Source organism: Pongo pygmaeus, chromosome 14, assembly GCF_028885625.2.
Source record: "Pongo pygmaeus isolate AG05252 chromosome 14, NHGRI_mPonPyg2-v2.0_pri, whole genome shotgun sequence".
In the NCBI taxonomy this organism is placed as follows: Eukaryota; Metazoa; Chordata; class Mammalia; order Primates; family Hominidae; genus Pongo; species Pongo pygmaeus.
In genome coordinates this window covers 52,359,210-52,381,789 of record NC_072387.2, presented here as the reverse complement: position 1 = coordinate 52,381,789, position 22,580 = coordinate 52,359,210, and the positions used below count along the sequence as shown (strand labels likewise).

General features: G+C 36.9%; 1 protein-coding gene across 7 annotated transcripts in view; it reads left to right on the top strand.

Moving 5' to 3' along the window:
- The window catches only part of CCDC122 (coiled-coil domain containing 122), an 85,491-nt gene that overhangs the window by 41,790 nt on the left and 21,121 nt on the right, over positions 1 to 22,580 (top strand). For 4 of the 7 annotated variants that reach the window (XM_054447015.2, XM_054447013.2, XM_054447014.2 and 1 more), the window contains exon 7: positions 1,776 to 2,670. The exons of 1 other annotated variant lie outside the window; for it this stretch is intronic. In XM_054447015.2, coding sequence (XP_054302990.2) covers positions 1,776 to 1,925 — 150 coding nt within the window. In that variant the 3' untranslated portion in view covers positions 1,926 to 2,670. Of the gene's footprint in view, positions 1 to 1,775; positions 2,671 to 22,580 lie in introns of those variants that run through there. 2 more of the 7 variants (XM_054447017.2, XM_054447016.2) reach the window with 1 other exon arrangement.

Below are 22,580 nucleotides of genomic sequence, written 5' to 3'. Positions count from 1 at the left end.
GATGAAAATGTTTTAAAATTGATTGTGGTGATATTTGTGAAACAGAGTAGAAATGGAATTTAGCCTTCACCATGATTTGGCCTCCACCCCTACTAATACATTTTTTCCATACCCACCCATTACCAGACCTTGCACCACCCCATCCATTGGAGTTATCCCTGCTGACCACAAGATATCTCTTGAAATGGAGATAAGCAGCATCCCACTGTAAATCTTGCTCAAGGGAGTTAACCTTATTGCAGGCATGTGCACAAGACCAGAAGAATGGCTGATCTTTACCCTATGCCTCATTATAATACTGAAATTCTCACCCAGGGAAGAGCTTATCCATCATATTTTGACATGCAATGTATACGCTAGCATGATTTCTCATTGTGCCTGCACACCCTGCGCTCCACCCGGCGCATGTAATGACACTCCCATACCTCATGCACATTCCTGTCACCTTTCCTAAAAACACCACAAAGACCTGCCCTCAGAAAGCCAGCCGGCTAACTCTTGCTCCTGCACTGTCTCCATTGTGTTCAAACATAAGCCCCCAATAAAAGCCTTGTTTGGGAAACTTGCTCAGCCTCGTGTCGATTTCTATTAAATGAGAGCCTAAGAACCTGTGGTTGGTAACAGTTGTACAACTCTATTAATATACTAAAAGCCCTTGAGTTGTACACTTTAAAGGATGGATTATATGGTATGTGAATTATATTTCCGTAAAGCTGTTTTTTAAAAAGATTGGGTGTTCTTGTGGCCTGACACCAAGACCAATGAAGCACTTTCCACTGTGCTTCATTGCCTTCCAGTGTATCCTTGTCTGGCTCAGCATAAATGATGGTTTATTTAATAGCGGAGAAATGGACTACGTGATCTCCTGGATCTTTTAGACCAAATGATCTGTGTTTCAGTGAATCACTGGATACAGGAAATGGGAAATGGAACCATTTTTCTTAACTGATGTTAAAAGAAAAACTTTAGACAAATTAAATTTGATGAATTTAAAACTTTAGACAAATTTAAATTTAGTAAAATTAAATTTAACAGAGCTTAATAGAAGAATGATTGGAGAAGCAGCAGCCCTCAGAACCAGCAGAGGTTCAGAGAGCTCCACTTCACAAAGTGGGCAGGAAACATTTATGGACAGAAAATAGAAATGAGGTGCAGAAAGAGCTTGATTGGTCTCAATGGCTCAATGTCTGTTTTATTTGAATATGGTGTAGTCAGCGGACTACCTGTGATTGACCAAAGCTGGCTGCTGTGGTCGACTGAGTCTCAGCTATTGTTACAAAAATATACTCCTAGTTAGGCTTTCAGTTAGTTTAAATACTGTTAGATTGTAGTTCCTTACATAGGGACTCAAAGTAGAGTCCCCCAGGGCAAATTTAGTTTAACACTGGTAACTCTCTTAACAAGAAGGTATTCCATTATGGATACTTCACTTCTGCTAAACTCCCAAACTCCATCACTTGCTAGCTATGAAACTTTGGTTAAATTACTTGAACTCTTTTATCTTTGGTTTCTTCACACAAAAATGAGGATAATAATACCCATATCATAAGGTGTTGTAAGAATTTAATTATATGCAGAAAGCTCTCAGCACAGTATCTAACATGTAATGTGTTGAATAAACAGTTATACAATTACTGTTTATTTTTATCATAATTATTTATAGTGGATAGTTTCTAATTAAGTGCTTTCCTCTTTAGAGTAGTCAAAATATTATTTATGGCTGTTTACTATTTATACTTCACAAGCCCTGTTGATGTGTGCTCTTCTTTTGATAGGTACAACATAAGAGATATGATGCAATTCTTAAGCGTTTGCATTGTCAGGTGTACAAGCTTCAGTCAAATAGACGACAGTGGCAATGGAACATTCAACAATTGGAAAAAACTGCAGCCGAATTAAGAAAATGCATTGGAATGCAAGAGTAACATTGCCATAGGGCAACGTGGAACACAGACCATGACAACAAAAATTACGGGACAGAACATTAAGAAAATCTTTTGGATTCTTAATAACAAGCATCCACTATTAGAGGCCTGTCTTAATGACAGATGTCTTTGGTTATTGTTTTTTTAAAATCAGTCATCCATTTGTTAAAATGCCTTCTAACCCTACACTTGATAGCAGTAGACAGACAATAGGAATGTCTACGGGAAAATAATGCAAGAGTCTCTGTGACTATTTGGAGTGTGTAAAATGTATTATACTCATGAATACCTGTTTATGTTGCATTCACTACCCTATGAAGTAAAAATTTAGAATGGAAAAAACACTCAAATTTTCAATGATTTAAATTGTTAAGATATTTTAAAATGTTTGTCTGTTTCAAACTTTTTACTGGAGCTTGTTTTTTTACAACTGCCTTCACAGTAGCCCATAAATATTGATATTTATAATAATGTTTTTGTATGTTCAATGCTTCAAATATTTTACTCCATTTTCTCTTTTCTCCAGAAGGTAACAATCATTTTTCTTTGTTATAAAATAACATATTTTAGAGTGATACAATGAATAAAATATTTTGTTCACTTTTCTTTCTATAAATTATTCATCTTCTGTGACTAAAGTTATAACATCATGTAACTCTTAAGAGTATTACTCACTATAGACTAACATATTTTTTCTCACTGAAAGGCAAAATGTCAATAAATCAAATGTTAACTTGTCCCTTTCAAGATAAAAGTGCTCCCCCTTTCCATGGTTCCATTGAGTCAAATACTTAGAAACAAAAACAAATAGAAAGATACGGTTTTAAAATATTCATTTGTAGGATTAAATAATTTCAAACAGCATCAAAAAATATTTAAAATCCATTTTCTCCTTACCTTTCTATGTGCCTAAAATTCAGTATGTGGAGCTGATATAAAACCTGATATTAATAATCTTGTTATGTCTAACAGTCATAGTTTTATTATGGCTTAGCATGGCTTACTGTGGCTAACACTTCAAACAGCTTATCCTGTAACACAATCAGCTTTGGTCCATGACTCAGAAACACAGCTACAATGAAAATGGTGAAACCTACAGATTGTGGGGAGTACACACTATACTCGGCTGAAGATAAGCCAGAACCAAATGCTGATTATATAAGTATATTTTAATGTAACTTGCATATTAAAAAGTTATTATATTTTCTAAGTTTAGTTATCGCTTATAAAAAATTCTAGTTTTCTAAAGTGTTTTAAAGTTTATATTGGGATAACAAATATTTGTAAATGATAACACCTTGAGTTATAGATTCAAAAGTTTGTTTTTAAATTCAGATATGAAGAAAATAGGTGTAATCTGCTTAAGATAATGTGCTCTATTTGTAAAAGTAAGTTTTAATGTAGTTTTCTAAAATATCCTTAATAATACATATACCTATTTTACATTTTAATGACAATCAAAAATTATTTGAACAAGAAACTTTTTTTCCTTGTTCTTTCTTTTTTTTATTATACTTTAATTTTTAGGGTACATGTGCACAACGTGCAGGTTTGTTACATATGTATACATGTGCCATGTTGGTGTGCTGCACCCATTAACTCCTCATTTAACATTAGGTATATCTCCTAATGCTATCCCTCCCTACTCCCCCCCACCCCACAACAGGCCCCAGTGTGTGATGTTCCCCTTCCTGTGTCCATGTGTTCTCATTGTTCAATTCCCACCTATGAGTGAGAACATGCAGTGTTTGGTTTTTTGTCCTTGCAATAGTTTGCTGAGAATGATGGTTTCCAGCTTCATCCATGTCCCTACAAAGGACATGAACTCATCCTTTTTTATGGCTGCATAGTATTCCATGGTGTATATGTGCCACATTTTCTTAATCCAGTCTATGATTGTTGGACATTTGGGTTGGTTCCAAGTCTTTGCTATTGTGAATAGTGCCACAATAAACACACGTGTGCATGTGTCTTTATAGCAGCATGATGTATAGTCCTTTGGGTATATACCCAGTAATGGGATGGCTGGGTCAAATGGTATTTCTAGTTCTAGATCCCTGAGGAATCGCCACACTGACTTCCACAATGGTTGAACTAGTTTACAGTCCCACCAACAGTGTAAAAGTGTTCCTATTTCTCCACATCCTCTCCAGCACCTGTTGTTTCCTGACTTTTTAATGATCGCCATTCTAACTGGTGTGAGATGGTATCTCATTGTGGTTTTTGACTTGCATTCCTCTGATGGCCAGTGATGATGAGCATTTTTTCATGTGTCTTTTGGCTGCATAAATGTCTTCTTTTGAGAAGTGTCTGTTCATATCCTTTGCCCACTTTTTGATGGGGTTGTTTGTTTTTTTTCTTATAAATTTGTTGGAGTTCATTGTAGATTCCGGATATTAGCCCTTTGTCAGATGAGTAGATTGCAAAAATTTTCTCCCATTCTGTAGGTTGCCTGTCCACTCTGATGGTAGTTTCTTTTGCTGTGCAGAAGCTCTTTAGTTTAATTAGATCTAATTTGTCAATTTTGGCCTTTGTTGCCATTGCTTTTGGTGTTTTAGACATGAAGTCCTTGCCCATGCCTATGTCCTGAATGGTATTGCCTCGGTTTTCTTCTAGGGTTTTTATGGTTTTAGGTCTGACCTTTAAGTCTTTAATCTGTCTTGAATTAATTTTTGTGTAAGGTGTAAGGAAGGGATGCAGTTTCAGCTTTCTACATATGGCTAGCCAGTTTTCCCAGCACTATTTATTAAATAGGGAATCCTTTCCTCATTTCTTGTTTTTGCCAGGTTTGTCAAAGATCAGATAGTTGTAGATATGTGGCATTATTTCTGAGGGCTCTGTTCCATTGGTCTATATCTCTGTTCTTTCTTATCTTGGAAACTATTTCAGATAATAGAGAATTTCAGATTAATTAAAAACTAAAATTTGAGGTATCCAAAGCCTGATGATTTAGTGGATATGATATTTCAACATAATCATAAACTCTAATATTAGAAAATTGAAGTTATTTTTAATTTTAGTTCTGTATAATTGAACCTAGCTTAGAATATGAGCTCTTTTGCTTAGTGGCGTTTCACACACATGCTTCTGTTTTAAAGCTCAGTCTCTTTGAGGTAAATATTCAGTTCAAAATTCTCCTCTTCTTCATTTTTTTTCTCCATGGAAGTGTTCTAAGTTCCTGGTGGACTTGTTGTGTCATCAGGGACACTGCTCTGCACCAAATGTCATTTTCTGATCTCACTGGCCTCTGCAGAGATCTAATCCATTCTTCCTGGTGTTTAGGATCATCGTGAGTCTGTGGTGTACCTGCAATTGTTTAGTCAATGCGGTCAGCTTCATTGTCCAATCACAAGACCTCTTCTAGCCCTATTTCATTTTCTGTCTGTATGCTGGTCAAATTTTGTCTCTTTGGGACCTGTTATTCTATCCATGCATTCTTCCCCACTCCTTGATTTCAGTATAAATGGATTCTTCCAAGGTTCTCCTGCTTTTAATGGCTCAGCAAAATGTCAACTCTCAAAATACTGAGTCTTCTGTAAAGGAAAGCTATAATTTCAAGAATGCTGTTTCTACTGTGGACTTTTTAAAAAGCCTCATATGAAACTCAAAGCAAACAAATTACTTCTGAATTCTCAGTAGTATCTGTCCTGATCTGGGCCTGCTAGGCACTGTTACCTAAATGATGAGTAAAAGGTAACAAATGCAAGGAAGCAGAGGGAGGGAAAAAAACCCCACAGTTAATATCTCAAAATATTACTTACTACATGTGCAATCTATGAACAAATTATAGTTGACCAATGTAAAGAAACTGATATCTACTTTAAGCCATATCTTAAAAACCATGGGAGTCACCAGATTTTACACATTAAAGCCAGTGAAGTCAGCCATTATGGACACTTTCATGGCCAATATAAATGGTCTATATATTGTCTGTTAGACTGTGCGTCTTCCAGTCAATTGATTAATCATGCTATTTTCCAAAAACACTGTAGATACAAAATAACAACACTAAACAATGATAAGGTACTAAGTATGCTGTGCCCTATTTGACAATTTGTATACATGATTTCATTTAGTTCTCAAAATAATAGTCTAAAGCATATATTATTTTCCCTGATTTGCAGATGGGGAAACTGAGGCTTAGGTTGAGTAACTTGCCGAAGATTTCATCACACAGCTCATCAGGGGCAAGGTTGAAATCAAAGCCCTATTTTAGCTATATGGAACTACAAGAAAATGATTCCAAGGACAAGCTTCAATTTTATTATAAATAAGTAATAATTTATTTATACATTTAATCTATCATTTTGATATATTGCAAGGCATACAATAAATTTAATCAAGGGGATAAATTTTGTAATTAAAAATAAATGGCACACACATGCATAGGTAACAGTGCATTAGGGTCAGTGTCAGTATAGTATTTTGGCTGTGGAAAATGGAATCCCACTTATGAAAATTGCTTTGGAACCTTTTAAAGTTTACATAGGACATTGCAATTAAAACTCTAAATTTCTATGTTATTTTACATTGAACATGGAATTCACTGTTTATCCATAAAGGTTATTATAGGGCTATATGAATACTATAGTGATTTGGAACTATTTGTGGGGGAGTCAGGAATTCAGAAGAACATGTAGTTTTGATTTGTTAGTTGCTCATAGTTTAGCTTCTCATATTTTTAATATTATAAATATTTTATTTTTCATTAACTAAGCTAATGATTACTAAAGCTAATGATCAGAAGCTAAAATATATTCCCGTCAAAAACAGCCCATGTTATCTGTTATTTTAATTTATAATGTATTTCTAAGGGAAGTAGTTTTTTTTTTTTTTGGCTGATAAATATGGCAATGTAAGGAATGGGTCTTCTATATCACATTAGCTACCATATAATACTTTCTCTTGAATATTACTGAACTATGACCAAAACCAAGAAAAATAAATTGAAACAGATACTAATAGAAAAATAGATCTATTCAATACATAGCTAAGAATAGGCCACTCCAAATTGCTTTTTCTTTTCTGTAATGTTCTATTTAAATAATGACTGTGAGCTCTAGATCTTTAGAAAAATAAAAATAGCATATGATTTGGTAATGACAGCGTTGCTGTTTACATAATCCCATGAAGACAGACATGAAGTAATGAGACTTCAACCTCTTAATTAATGAGATGATGTATTCCAAAAGAAAATTAGAGTTCATGTGGGAAATAGTTTTAAAAGGCTTCTTACCCACAAAGCTCTCTGGCATAAAAATCATGTCAAAATTGGAATAAAACACTTAAATTACAGATATTTGCCAGCATTACTCACTCACATAGCACAAAGTAGTTTAGAGGCATTGACAATATACTGCCAGTCTAAGATGAATTTTTAAATATTTTTTGTCCAAAATCAATAAGTCAAGACACATTATCTACTCCATCTACTATTGCTATCTCCCTAACATTATTTTACATGAAATAGACATATGTAATCCTGATGCTTGTATTGGAGAGGCTTCCTTGAGATGCTTTTGAGACTGTTTCTCCCAGAATCCATAGTGCTTCTTTGTATATATGACACTGAAAAAAAAATATAGCAAGCCTACAATTTGCATTAGTTGTTTTGTCTTCAGTGACCTAGTATTGACTAACTCATGCGCAGGGATCTCAGCCAGATGTCTGGATCCCTGTGCATGACCTACACACCTACTTGGCAAAAAACAGCACATGATTTTCTCTTCCACCTTTTCCACAGAGACTGTCTAGCCACTCTCAAGTGTCATTCTTTAAAATGAAACCTCTCTGAGAACACTTTCTTCACTTAGATGTAATATTGACTTTGCTGGGCAGTTAAATAATGTTGATAGTATTTTAATTTTAATTTGTGGTTCATCCGAATAAAATATATAAAACATTCAATTCAGAAAAAGATCCATCCTTATTCTAACCTTCCACTAATTTAGATTATTTATCTTCTAAGCCTTTCAGTCTCAATTAATCTGTCACTGTAATTTACTCATGCACAGTTTCCTAATAATCAGTGTAATTCTCTCATGTTTCTTTCATCTCTTTTAATAAAAAATGCAGCTTCCTCGTTCAGACCTTAGCTTTTTCAGTCCCTACACAGCCATAAGTTGCATTATCTTCAAGCTCTGATTCTCATTTTTTGTGGTAACTCCAAAGCTTAGTCCAGTGGCCTCAACTTAGATCTTAGTCATTGAAAATAATCTCTTCATTTAGAACCGGCTTATGCAAGAATCTATTATCTCTTTACTTTGACATGCCTTGCAAAGAAAAACTTTCTGAAACATTGTGTAACAGACACAGTCACTGCTTTGCCCAAATCCTCTCAGATTTTTAAAAAATCCTTTCTGAGCAGCCCTCTCCCAATTGAGTCATGCTTTTGCCTCCAAAACTCTTAACCTAAGACTTTCTCCAGGATGTTTGCTACCCTTAAAGGGACTTTCCTTGATATTGCAGCCTTGCTCGGCTCCTTTTCTCCTTACCAGTCTTGCTTCCCTTATCAATTTCCCTGGGGAAGACTTCAATAATAAATCACTCGCTCAAGAATCTTCATCTCAGAATCTGCTTCTGGGAATCCCAAACTAAGTCGACTTACAAGATTAATCGCACATTGAAGTCTCTATTTTCAAGAGATGACTATTGTTCTACTCCCTGTTCCTCCCTCCTCCCTTACCCAAGATCATTTCCACTCCCAGCAGCAGCCAAAGGAAAGAAATCTAATCACTGTCCCATTCAATGTAATTTTGACATGATTTATTTGCTTTAAATAGAAAAGCAAGTCAGGCTGGGCGCGGTGGCTCACTCCTGTAATCCCAGCACTTTGGGAGGCTGAGGCAGGTGGATCATCTGAGGTCAGGAGTTCAAGACCAGCCTGGCCAACATGGTGAAACCCTGTCTCTACTAAAAATACAAAAATTAGCTGGGCGTGGTGATGCGTCCCTGTAATCCCAGCTACTCGGGAGGCTGAGGCAGAAGAATCACTTGCAGCCAGGAGGCGGAGGCTGCAGTGAGCTGAGATCATGCCACTGCACTGCAGCCTGGGCAACAGAGTGAGACTCCATCTTAAAAAACATCAATAAATAAATCTAGATTCTGAAACCCCAATTTAAAAGTTTAGAACATTTTTCAACTATGTTGAGGTCACACAATTTTTTAGACAGATTTATTAGAAGTCTCATGCAAACAGACCAAAAGAGTGATATTTGGGGAAAATATTTCGGTTGTTCTCATTCCGACTGGATGACAAAGACAGGGACATGGACAGGAGCAACTTAGGTCTGTACAGATCCTATGTCCTTCTATAATCATCTTGGTTCTCTCAAACCGTTCTTTCTCATCTTTTAAAATGAGCTGGCCAGGCATGTTGGCTCACACCTGTAATCCCAGCACTTTGGGAGGTCAAGGCAGGCGGATCACTTGAGGTCAGAAGTTCGAGAACAGCCTGGCCAACATTTCGAAACCCCGTCTCTACTAAAACTACAAAAATTAGCCGGGTGTGGTGGCACACGCCTGTAGTCTCAGCTACTCAGGAGGCTGAGGCAGGAGAATCACATGAGCCCGGGAGGCGGAGGTTGCAGTGAGCCAAGATCATACCACTGTACTCCAGCCTGGGCGACAGAGCAAGACTCCGTCTCAAAAAAATAAAAATAAAAATAAAATGAGCAATTCTCCCTTTTAGCCATTCATTATCACATCTGCAGCTCAAAAAACACTAGCATAATAGTGTGATGCAGACGAAGAGCAATTAACTCCGAAAATTGGAAAGGAGTATGGATCTATAGGACATAACATTGCAAAATATCAGCCACAGCATTTGTCATCATAGTTAGAGAAAATTTATAGTAACTTTAACAGTATTTTTATCAACAATAACATGATATATTTGTAATATTTTTACTATATCAAAACTTAAAATATAAGATTAGTAACAATTTATCAAAAGTAATTGTTAGTGTTGTAAAAATGATTTTAGCTTAGGCTAAAGTCAATATAACTTTTTTTGCCCTGGACCTCAAAACACTTGTAAATTTGTAAATTAATTATGCTAGTCCTCAAAATTTGTAACTTATATACAAATAATTTAAAACTGCTGCAAAATGTCATACACTTACGGAAGTGGGGCATAGTAATAGGAACAAAACTTGAATAACAACTTTTAAAGAACTACATTTATTTATTTGGTTCTTTAAATTAAATTTATCTCACACTGACCAGTGTGAGAGCCCAAAACAGGAAACTGATGGCAAAGAATTCTAACCAATTTTCATGTTATACCTTCTCTGTGTTAGGTAACTGCAAGAATAAATATGATGTAATTCTTTTTACCCAGGAGATCAATTTAGTTGACAAGAAAGACACGTTTTGTGTGTGTGTGTGCGTGTGTGTGTGTGTGTGTGTATGTCTATAAAATAGGCTCAAATATGATGTAAAACATCCTGTAACAGAAGCATAAACCAAGCCCTTATTTTATTTTGGAAACACAAAATAAGGAGAAATTAATCCCAACTGGGGAAGGATGTTGCTTAAAGGAAGACTTGGCATTTGATGTGGCTGCAAAGCAAGTATAAGTTCTCATGGATATTCTCATTCATTAGACTCAAAACATTCCTATTTTATTCTCCGTTGTAATCTCCACCAGCTAGCAGATACCTGACACATAATGCGTGCTCTGATGTATGTTGAATAAATTAATGATTAAGATAATCAGTCTCATCAAAATCTCCCAATATCCTATCTTCAGTCTTTCCTACCTCTAATCTTCACTGTCAGTACCATTGCTTGAGTTACCTTCTTTGAGTAAAAATTGAGCATGTAATGCCTCTTCTAAAAAGTAAGAAGAAAAAAAAGCCTTTCCATGGGCACAAAATCCTTGCCATTAGTAAATGGTAAACACTTTAAAATCTGTCCCCAACCTGCTTATCCAACCTCATTTTTTCCCATTCTACCTAACAGATAAAATCTGCAATTCAGCCAAAACAAAATTCTAACTCTTCTCTAAGCATGTGCTTTAACATACTATTCCCTCTGCCTGGGAGTTCTCTCTCCTACATCCAGGAGTCAACTCCAACTCCACCTTTAGGACAAATTTCAATGGTTACAGCTACAATAAAGCTGAACTTCATTTAATATGTCTGAATTTCTCTGCAATGCCACAGTTTAGAAGTAGAGCCACCCCTCAATATAAACGAGGGATGGGTTCCAGGACCCCTATGTGTAACAAAATCTGAGCACGCTCAAGCCCACAGTCAGCCCTGCAGAACTTCTGTATAGCAAAAGTCAACCGTCCATATACGTGGGTTTGCATCCCTAGAATACTGTATTTTTCATCTGCATTTGGATGAAAAAGAATCCCATATAAGTGGACCCACACAACCCATGTAGTCCAAACCTGTGTTATTCGAGGGTCAACTGTACCAAAAAATCTGTATCATGATTTCTGAATCAAATTTATAGAGACAGAGGTTTACAACTTAGAGAACTTATGTAAGCCTTTTGTTTAGAATAGGTTAAAATCATTTTAAGCTTTTGAGTCTTGGGCCTCATTATGGACAGTCTAGCATTTGATTGACATAAGATGATACCAAATAAAAGATAATTCACTTATGATTTATAAAAGAACATGAAAATTAGTTTTTCCTGGACTATTTCCAAAATATACTTTTATAATTTTACACCAAAATGTATGAACATTTATAAATACCAAAGCTTTTTTTAAAAATGCTTTTCTAGAAAATGTAAAGATACTTTTAGGTAGCTCTAATGAAAGTAAATGTGCTTAACAAACCACAAGAAATATGCTTTTGTGTCCTTTCATTATAAATACTTTGAACTATGCTTTAAAAGAGTTTGATATATTGAAAAATTATGTAAAATGTTCCATCTTTAAAAGAAAATGCTGTAATAAGCTTCATGGAAATATAGCTAACCAAGTGGGACTGTCTGGGAATAGAAAGGAAAATTCTTATTAAAAATGGAAATCATAACAGTTCTCTGAATACAGTATTATAAATTAGTCATAAATGTAATAAATATTTAAGATGATTTTGGGCAATTTAACTTTGTTTTATTGTTTCTATATGATTATGAAATTTAACTATAATTCTAGTATAGTTTTTTCCAATGATATGCTTTATATCTTTCCTAATTACACCTACAGCAAAGTCATTTTCAGAAAACCAGCTTTCTGTGTCTATTAAATTATTTTTTGCACTGCTGAAAATAACCGCTATTTTGATCACTTTCAAGTAGTCTTTACTTTTTTTCTCTAAAGTTACAATATCCTATTAGTTGATGGCACAGGGGTTTTGAGTACTTTTCAGAGTTTTTGGCATCGCAGGTATTCTTAACCATGCTTATTAGGCCTTAGAGAGTGCTAATTTTCTAGTACAAAGGGAGTTTTGAGCTTTCATTAAGATGTTTCCCAGATGCTTTAATTATCAAATACAGTTTAGCACAATTATGGCTGCTTTAACCAGGGATATTTGAGAAATAATGTACATAGCAAAATGGAAAAGCACTGGGTAGCTAATAAATAAACGACCACAGTAACATGACTTAATATCCCATATATCGAAGAGATAGTGTGTGTTTTATGGTATTAACTATTTTAATTGTGAGTACATCACAATTTAGGTAAGTAAGTTCAAAAATACAGTGTCCCTGAAATTGTATGCATTCTTTGAATCTGAATTAACAATATAGCACTATTTAATATGGTGAGCACTAGAGTAGAGTGAAGAAAAAATGAAAGGCTAAATATACTTTACTAAATAATGGGGAAAAATAACTTAATAATGTGCATATTTCCAAGAGTATAAATTCATTGAAAGGGTTAAGACAAAAAGTAGATTACAAAGCATTACAGACAATATATTCTACTTGTGTTTTTTAAAGAGTGACTATAAGTTGTGTTTCAAATTGCTGGGAATATTTAGCCCATGTCCAGACCAAGTACTGTTTTCTCTGGGCTAAATACTTCCAGTTCTTCTTTTCTAAAAATGTTTATTTTCATTTTAGATTCAGGGGGTACATGTGCATGTTTGTTACAGGGTATATTGCATGACGCTGAGGTTCCACTTCTAGTGATCCCATGACCCAGATAGTGAAGATATACCCAACAGGAAGTTTATCAGCCCTTGCCCTACCCCCTCCCTTTCCTTTTTTTTTTTTTTTTTTTTTTTGAGACGGAGTCTCACTCTGTCGCCCAGGCTGGAGTGCAATGGTGTGATCTCAGCTCACTGCAACCTCTGCCTCCCGAGTTCAAGCGATTCTCCTGCCTCAGCCTCCCAAGTAGCTGGGACTACAAGCGCACACCACCACGCCCAGCTAATATTTATATTTTTAGTAGAGACAGAGTTTTGCCATGTTGGCCAGGCTGGTCTCAAACTCCTGACCTCAGGTGATCCACCCAAGTTGGCCTCCCAAAATACTCAGATTATAGGTGTGAGCCACCATCCCTGGCCTACACCCTCCTTTTAGGGACCCCAATCTCTGTCTTTATGTCTGTGTGTACCCAGCATTTAGCTCCCGGTTATAAGTGACAACATGCAAATTTTGGTTTTCTTTTTCTGCATTAATTCACTTAGAATGGTGGCCTCCAGATGCATCCATATTGCTGCAAAGGACATGATTTCATTCTTTCTTATGGATGCATAGTATTCCGTGGTGTATATGTACCACATTTTATTTATCCAGTCCACCATTTATAGGCACCTAGGTTGATTGCATGTCTTTGCTATTGTGAATAGTGCCTTAATTAAAGTACATACCCGTGCAAGTGTCTTTTTGGTAGAACAATTTATTTTCCTTTGAGTATATACCCAGTAATGGGACTGCTGGGTTAAATGGTAGTTCTATTTTTAGTTTTTTGAGAAACCTTCAAATTGCTTTCCACAGTGGCTGAACTAATTTACATGCCCACCAACAATGTATAAGCATTCTCTTTTCTCTGCAGCCTCACCAGCATCTGTTGTTTTCGACTTTTTAACAATAGCCATTCTGACTGGTATGAGATGGTATCTCATTGTGGTTTTGATTTGCATTTCTCTGATGATTAGTAATGCTGACCATTTTTTCATATGTTTGTTGGCCACTTGTATATCTTCTTTCGAGAAGCGTCTGTTCATGTCCTTTGCCCACTTTTTAATGGGGTTATTTGATTTTTTCTTGTTGATTTGTTTAAGTTCCTTATAGATTCTGAATATTAGACCTTTGTCAGCTGCATAGTTTGCAAATATTTTCTCCCATTCTGTAGATTCTTTACTCTGTTGATAGTTCTTTTGCTGTGCAGAAGGTCTTTAGTTTAATTAAGTCCAAATTGTCAATTTTTGTTTTTGTTACAATTGCTTTTGAGGACTTAGTCATAAACTCTTTGCCTAGGCTGATGTCCACACAAGTATTTTTTAGGTTTTGTTGTAGGATTTTATAGTTTGAGGTCTTACATTTAAGTTTTTAATCCATCTCGAGTTAATTTCTATATGTAGTGAAAGGTAGGGGTTCCGTTTCTATCACAACTTAAGTGGCATAAGTGCAAGTCCTTTCACCATGCTAGTCACATCCCTTTGGATATACTCTTCCTTCACATTGTCCTATGAAAGTTGAAGAAGATAAAAAGATACTGAAGATATAGTCTTATTAGTTGCTTAAAGAAGAGGTCTATTTCATCCCATATTTGGGACTCAGGTTTCTACTAATGCAACCTCAGTTTACACGTGCTTTTCATGGTAGTCATGGCATATTGTTCACTCATATTGAACTCAGTCCTCCAATCTGAGAGATTCTGTTGGCATGAAAAAGGGTTAAACTCCTTGCTAAAACATGAAATCATTATTTATTGTCATTTAATACATTTTTTGGAGGGCAAAGTGCGATGACCCAATAAAAGCCTGCACCACTCATTCCCCAAGCAGGAACATCAAATTCTAACTACACGCAAGAGCACCATCCTCATAAGAACCCAAATCAGGTGAGCAATCACAGTACCTAGTTTCAACTCCATATTTCTGAAAGAGGCTAGAAGAGACAGTCTTGAAGAGCCAAAACTACCACTCCTCCATATCCCAGCAGTGACTGGGGGCTCAGAGAGAGAATCTGTGCACTTGGGGGAGGGACAACTGGGGGACTTTACACTGAACTCAGTGCTGCCCTGGGAGTAGAGAGCAAAGCTGTGCTGGGCTCAGCTAGCGCCCACACATGGAGGAGGCTTTCAGAGCAGACCTAGCCAGAGGGGATTCACCCATTCCAGTGATAGAAACTTGAGTTTCTCTGAAGGCCTTGCCACTGTGGGCCATAAGTGTTCTGATGTCCTAGGTAAACTTGAAAAGTGATCTAGGGCACAAGGATTGTAATCCCTAGGCAACTCCTAGTGCTGGGCTGGGCTTAGATCCTGGGAACTTGTCAGATAAATGGCCTAGAGCAATACCAGACAGCGAGGCCAAGGGAGTGCTTGCACCACTCCTGCCTCAACCCCAGGCAGTGCAGCTCACAGAGATGAAAGTGACTCCATCCTTCTGCTTGAGGAAAGGAGAGCAAAGAGTAAAGAGGACTTTGTCTTGCATCTTGGATACCAGCCCAGCCACAGTGAGACAGGGCATCAGGCAGAGTCATGAGGCCCCTCTTTCCAGGCCCTAGCTAGTGGATTACATTTCTAGACACACCCTGGGCCGGAATGAAACCTGCTGCCTTGAAGGGAAGGGCCCAGTCCTGGCAGGATTCATCACCTGCTGACTAAGGAGTCCTTAGGCCCTGGATAACAAACAGCAATACCCAGGTAGTACACCATGGACCTTGGGCTCTGAGATGTGTTGGCTTTAGGTGTGATTTAGCACATTCTCAGCTGTGGTGACTACAGCGAAAGACTCCTTCTGTTTGAGAAAAGCAGAGAGAGAAGTAAAGGGGACTTTGTCTTGCACCTTAGGCACCGGCTTGGCCACTGGGGAGTAGAGCACCAGCAGACTCTTGGGGTCCCCGATTCCAGGCCTAGGCTCTTGGATGGCCATTTCTGGACCTGCCTTGTAAAAGAAGGGGAGCCCACCACCCTGAAGGGTGAGTCCCAGGCCTGGAAGCATTCATCACAAGCTGACTGAAGAGCCCTTAGGCTCTAAGTGAACATCAGCAGTGCTCTGGCAGAACTCCACCATGGGCTGGTGGTGGTGGCAGCCACAGGGAGAGGCTCCTCTTTCTGTGAAAAGGAGAGAGAAGAGTGGAAAAGGCTTTGTATTGTGGTTTGAGTGCCAGCTTAGCCACAGTAGAATAGAACATCAGGTAAATTTCTAAGGTTTTTGACTCTAATCCCTGGCTCCCAGACAGCATCTTTGGACCCAACTGGGGCCTGGGGGAACTTACCACCCTTAAAGAAGGGACACAAACTTGGCTGGCTTCGCTGCCTGCTAATCATAGAGCCCTAGGGCTTTGAGTGATCATAGGCAGTAGCCAGGTAGTGATTACAGGGGGCCTTGGGTGAAACCCAGTGCTATGCTGTTTTCAAGTCTGAATCGGTGCAGTCCCAGTTGTGGTAGCCTGTGTTCCCTACCCCCAGTTTCAGGGAACTCAGCAGACAGAGAGAGACTCCATTTGCGGGAAAGTGAGGGAAAAGAACACGAGTCTCTGCTTGGTAATCCAGAGAATTCTTCTAGATCTTATGCAAGACTGCCAAGGCAGTATCTCTATGAGTCTGCGAGAACCACAGCATTATTGGGCTGGGGCTCAAGTTCCTTCCAACACCTGGAAAGCCTTCCCAAGAAGGAGGGGCACAAACCAGCCCAGACTGCAAAGACAACAATAAATGCCTAACTCTTCAGTGACCAGACACTGACGAACATCTATGAGCATCAAGACCATCTAGAAAAACATGAGCTCACCAAAGAAACTAAATAAGGCACCAGGGACCAATCCTGGAGAAACAGAGATATGTGTCCTTTCAGACAGAAAATTCAAAATAGCTGTGTTGAGGAAACTTATGAGAAATTCGAGATAACACAGAGAGGGAATTCAGAATTCTATCAGATGAATTTAACAAGGAGATTGAAATTATTTAAAAGAATCAAGAAGAAATTCTAGAGTTGAAAAATGCAAGTGACACACTGAAGAATGCATCAGAGCCTCTTAATATCAGAGTTTAGGCAGAAGAAAGAATTCATGAGCTTGAAGATGAGCTATTTGAAAATACACAGAGGAGACAAAAGAAAAAAGAATAAGAAAGAATGAAGAACACTTAAAAGATCTACAAAATAGCCTCAAAAGGGCAAATCTAAGAGTTATCGGCCTTAAAAAGAAGGTAAAGAGATGGGGTAGAAAGTTTATTCAAAGGGATAAGACCAGAGAATTTATCAAATGTAGAGAAAGGGCCAGGCGTGGTGGCTTACGCCTATAATTCCAGCACTTTGGAAGGCTGAGCCAGGTGAATCACTTGAGGTCAGGAGTTCAAGACCAGCCTGGCCAACATGTTGAAACCCCATCTCTACTAAAAATACAAAAATTACCTAGACATTGTAATTTTTACAGGCGGACGCCTGTAATCCCAGCTACTCAGGAGGCTGAGGCAGGAGAACCGCTTAAACTTGGGAGGTGGAGGTTGCAGTGAGCCAAGATTGCGCCACTGCACTCCAGCCTGGACCACAAGAACAAAACTCTGTCTCAGAAAATAAAAGTTTAAAAAAAAACCCTACAGAAAGATATCAATACTCAAGTCCAAGAAGGATATTGAGCAGCGAGCAGATTTAACCCAAAGAAGACTACCTCAAGGAATTTAATAATCAAACTCCAAAACTCCCAAAGGTCAAAGATAAAGAAAAAAATCCTAAAACACATTTTTCCTACTGGCTTATCCTGGACCTTATGGAATAGCATATGGAATAAGACATTTGAGAATAAAATTTGGTTTAGGATAGCACTGTTATAAGTTGAAATCAAACGTTGTTCTAAATAGAAAAATACTTTTCAAGAGTATTCTCAATAGCATGTGTGTTTTCTCTATAGCATTTTTTAAAAGAAAGCATATCCTTCAAAATGCATAATTATAAAAGCTAATGTGTACTGGACCTTTACTGTGAGCCACAGCAACACTATAAAATGGATCACAAATATTCTCATTTTAGAGATGAGAAACTCATTTATTTGCTGCGATTCTTATATGAAGAAAAATTCTGCTTCATCAGCTCTTTGATTAACTGGAAACATGGTTCATAGAAGAGAGGCAGGATTGATACTCGATTCTTTCATTTTAATTTTCAATTTTTAGAATAAGAAGCCAGTGTTCTAGCCACATTCAAAGGTAATAAGCCAGATTCCCTTTTCAAAGCATTACAATTAACTCGTAGATTTTTATATATTTGATGTTGTAATCAGTGACAGTATTATTATTGATGTTCAAATAGCCCTATCTTTGACCAGTGAGAGCTTCTCAACTTACTTTTAATGTCCTTTCGGCAAAACCCCAAGTTTTTGTAACTTACTTGCTTAAGGAATCTCAAGTTGTCTCATACTTAACCATCTATATTCCCTGCCTTAGCCCTGAAACCTGCTAGTTTACCATGGAGCTCCTGTGTTTTTTTAAATTAGGTAATAGTATTTAGAGACCACAAGCTCAGCATTAAGGGTGTTCATCAAAACTAGGTTGTCACTATTCCTCAGACTTTTCTGTGGGTAGAGGTAGAAAATAAAAATATTTTTGGACTTACAAGTAAATCATCAGTTTCTACTGTATTTTTGACAATAGTTTGGACTGATTTTTAAAAACCCATCAGTTTATACTATGTTTTTCAAGTCAAAGATTACATAGAGTTTTCCTTAACACCTTCACTTTTATAGATGCACTTTTTTCTCCTGTGCTGAAAATTTTAGATCCTAAATCACATTAATACAAATATTTATTGTTTCAAAATAATAATAACAATTTTATTGACAATAAAAAAACTTCAGTTTTTTTTTATTCTTTTTGTCCTTATGATATTCTACTGGCAACAAACAGACAAAATATGTATTTTGTTTCTCTTTTTCATATTTTTAGAAATCACATTTTTATATTTTTAGAAATCATATTTTAAAATCTTTATTTCATCTTATTTTTTAATTATGTGAGATATTTACTTGTTTCCAAATTAAAATTGTAAAGTAAGGTAACTTTAGGGAGGTCTGGATTCCATTTCTGCTCTCTTCTTATTTTCCTTATCCCTCTATGGCATACAATTTTTATTTTTTTGATTCATCATTTCATTGTTTCTTTTTAAATATAAGAAGTACTGTATTTATCCCTTTATGAGACAAAAAGTAGTGTAGTATAGGCTCTTTAAACTTTGTTGGCTTTGTTGCTTCCTTTTACTAAATATACTGGACATATCTCCACGGTGATACATAGAGGTCTTCCTAATTTCTTTTTCATAATTACATCACTTTTCATTCTAATGGATGTCCATGGATTATTCAACTTTTAATGAATATTTGGGTTGTTTGTAATCTTTTGTTGTTACAAATAGTACTGCAATGGATGCTCCCTCATGAAAACGTCATTTTCTATTTTAACTAGTATATCTTTGGAATAGACTCCTAGAAGTGGAATTGCTGGCTGAAAACATACATGCACACATAATTTTGCTAGATATTACTGAATTCCGTCCCCTGGTGTTGTACCTACCATTTTTATATTCACACCAACAATGTATGAGACTAGTTGCTTCTCCAAAGCCTTACAATCACTGTACATTGTCAAGCTTTTGGACTTTTCCTACATAACAGGTCAGAGAACTATTATACAAATATATTCTAATATGCTTTTCTCTAATAAGTGAGGTTCAACATCTTTCATATGTTTAAAGGCCATAAGCATTTCTTTTTTCTGCTAGGTATTTTTTTTATTATACTTTAAGTTTTAGGGTACATGTGCACAACGTGCAGGTTTGTTACACATGTATACATGTGCCATGTTGGTGTGCTGCACCCATTAACTCGTCATTTACATTAGGTATTTCTCCTAATGCTATCCCTCCCCCCTTCCCCGACCCCACAACAGGCCCTGGCGTGTGATGTTCCCCTTCCTGTGTCCATGTGTTCTCATTGTTCAATTCCCACCTATGAGTGACAACATGTGGTGTTTGGTTTTTTTGTCCTTGTGATAGTTTTCTGAGAATGATGGTTTCCAGCTTCATCCATGTCCCTACAAAGGACATGAACTCATCATTTTTTATGGCTGCATAGTATTCCATGGTGTATATGTGCCACATTTTCTTAATCCAGTCTATCATTGTTGGACATTTGGGTTGGTTCCAAGTCTTTGCTATTGTGAATAGAGCCACAATAAACATACGTGTGCATGTGTCTTCATAGCAGCACGTTTTATAATCCTTTGGGTATATACCCAGTAATGGGACGGCTGGGTCAGATGGTATTTCTAGTTCTAGATCCCTGAGGAATCGCCACACTGACTTCCACAATGGTTGAACTAGTTTACAATCCCACTAACAGTGTAAAAGTGTTCCTATTTCTCCACATCCTCTTCAGCACCTGTTCATCTCACTGGGGAGTGTCGGACAGTGGGTGCAGGACAGTGGGTGCAGCGCACCGATCACAATTAGACGAATGGCTAACTAAAATAACCAATGCAGAGAAGTCCTTAAAAGACCTGATGGAGCTGAAAACCACAGCACGAGAACTACGTGACAAATGCACAAGCCTCAGTAGCCGATTCAATTAACTGGAAGAAAGGGTATCAGTGATGGAAGATCAAATGAATGAAATGAAGTGAGAAGAGAAGTTTCGAGAAAAAAGAATAAAAAGAAACGAACAAAGCTTCCAAGAAATATGGGACTATGTGAAAAGACCAAATCTATGTCTGATTGGTGTACCTGAAAGTGACGGGGAGAATGGAACCAAGTTGGAAAATACTCTGCAGGATATTATCCAGGAGAACTTCCCCAATCAAGCAAGGCAGGCCAACATTCAAATTCAGGAAATACAGAGAACGCCACAAAGATACTCCTCAAGAAGAGCAACTCCAAGACACATAATTGTCAGATTCACCAAAGTTGAAATGAAGGAAAAAAAGTTAGTTGCCTTTTTACATCATTTACTATGTCCTTTGGTGCACAGAATTTTGACCTTTTGATGTAGTTCAACAATTTATCTATTTTTCATTGCCTGTGATTTTACATCATATCTAAGAAACCTTTGCTAATTCCAATGTCATGAAGCTTTCCACCATGTTTTTTCTTCTAGTAATTTTATTGTTTTAGCTCTTATGTTTATATTTTTGATACTTTTTTTTTTGAGACAGTCTGGCTCTATCACCCAGGCTGGAGTGCAGTGGCACAATCTCGGCTCACTGCAACTTCTGCCTCCTGGGTTCAAGCGATTCTCCTGCCTCAGCCTCCCAAGTAGCTGGGATTACAGGCATGTACCACCACACCCGGCTAATTTTTGTATTTTTAGTGGAGACAGGGTTTCACCATGTTGGCCAGGCTGGTCTCGAACTCCTGACTTCAGGTGATCCACCCACCTTGGCCTCCCAAAGTACTAGAGTTACAGGTGTGAGCCACCACACCCAGCCCAATCTTTGATACATTTTGAGTTGATTTTTGTATGTGGTATAAAAGCAGGGGCCAACTTCATTCTTTTGCAAGTAGATACCCAGTTTTCCCAGCACCATCTGTGGAAGGCTGTTTCTTCCTCATTGTATGGTCTTGGTCCCCTTGTCAAAAATCTTTTAACCATCTATGTGAGAGCTTGTTTCTTGGCATTCTATTCTATTCTGTAGGCCAATGTGGCTGTCTTCATGCCAGAATAATCTTTCGTTTGTGACAGAAGTAGCAATTATTTTCTCCAGCTTGTCATTTATCTTTCTACTTTTTTATATTACTTTTGCCATGCAAAAGTTGTTTTATTTTTATGTAGTTGAACTGATCAATTGTTTTACTGTTTTTGTATTTTGTGTCATAGTTAGGAAAGTTTTTCTCGTACTTAGCTTATTAAGAAATATGTCAATGTTTCCTTCTAGTACATGAATAACACCATGTCAATTTATCTAATAATTGTTATCTTCAATTCTACTACAAAGTGTCCATATAAAAAGAGAAATTGACTCCTTTTAGTGAATCCATAATAAGAAACCAAATTGAAAAACACTGCAAAAAGACTGATGGCCAAGCTCGAACATAATGTTTTGTTTATAATAATGATGGCAGTGATGATAATGACAGCTATTGTCTGGTGACTTCATAATCAGCACAAGGCACTGTAGGAGATCTTTGCATACACTAAGTATAGAAAAAGAAAAGCACAGCTTTTAAGAGCTTTAACTTAGGATTTACATGAACTTGAGTTCAAATATGTGTTTTATTATATTTTATTCCAAACTGTCTCACTTACTGGTTGTGTGACTTTGGGCAAGTTTCTTTTGTTCATTAAATCTCATTTTAAAAATCTGTAAAATGGAAATAATAATAGGATTACTTCATGGAGCTGTAAGATTAAATAAGATAATGCATATAAAGCCCTCAGTGATTAGCATTATGTATTTAATACACATTAGCCACTGTTAATCACCAGTTTAGAAATGAAATTACTAAAGTGATGAGAAATTAAATAAAGTCATTTAACTAGTAAGTGTCAGAATTGGAATTCAAACCCAAGCTTTAATCTGTTTTCACTCCAACT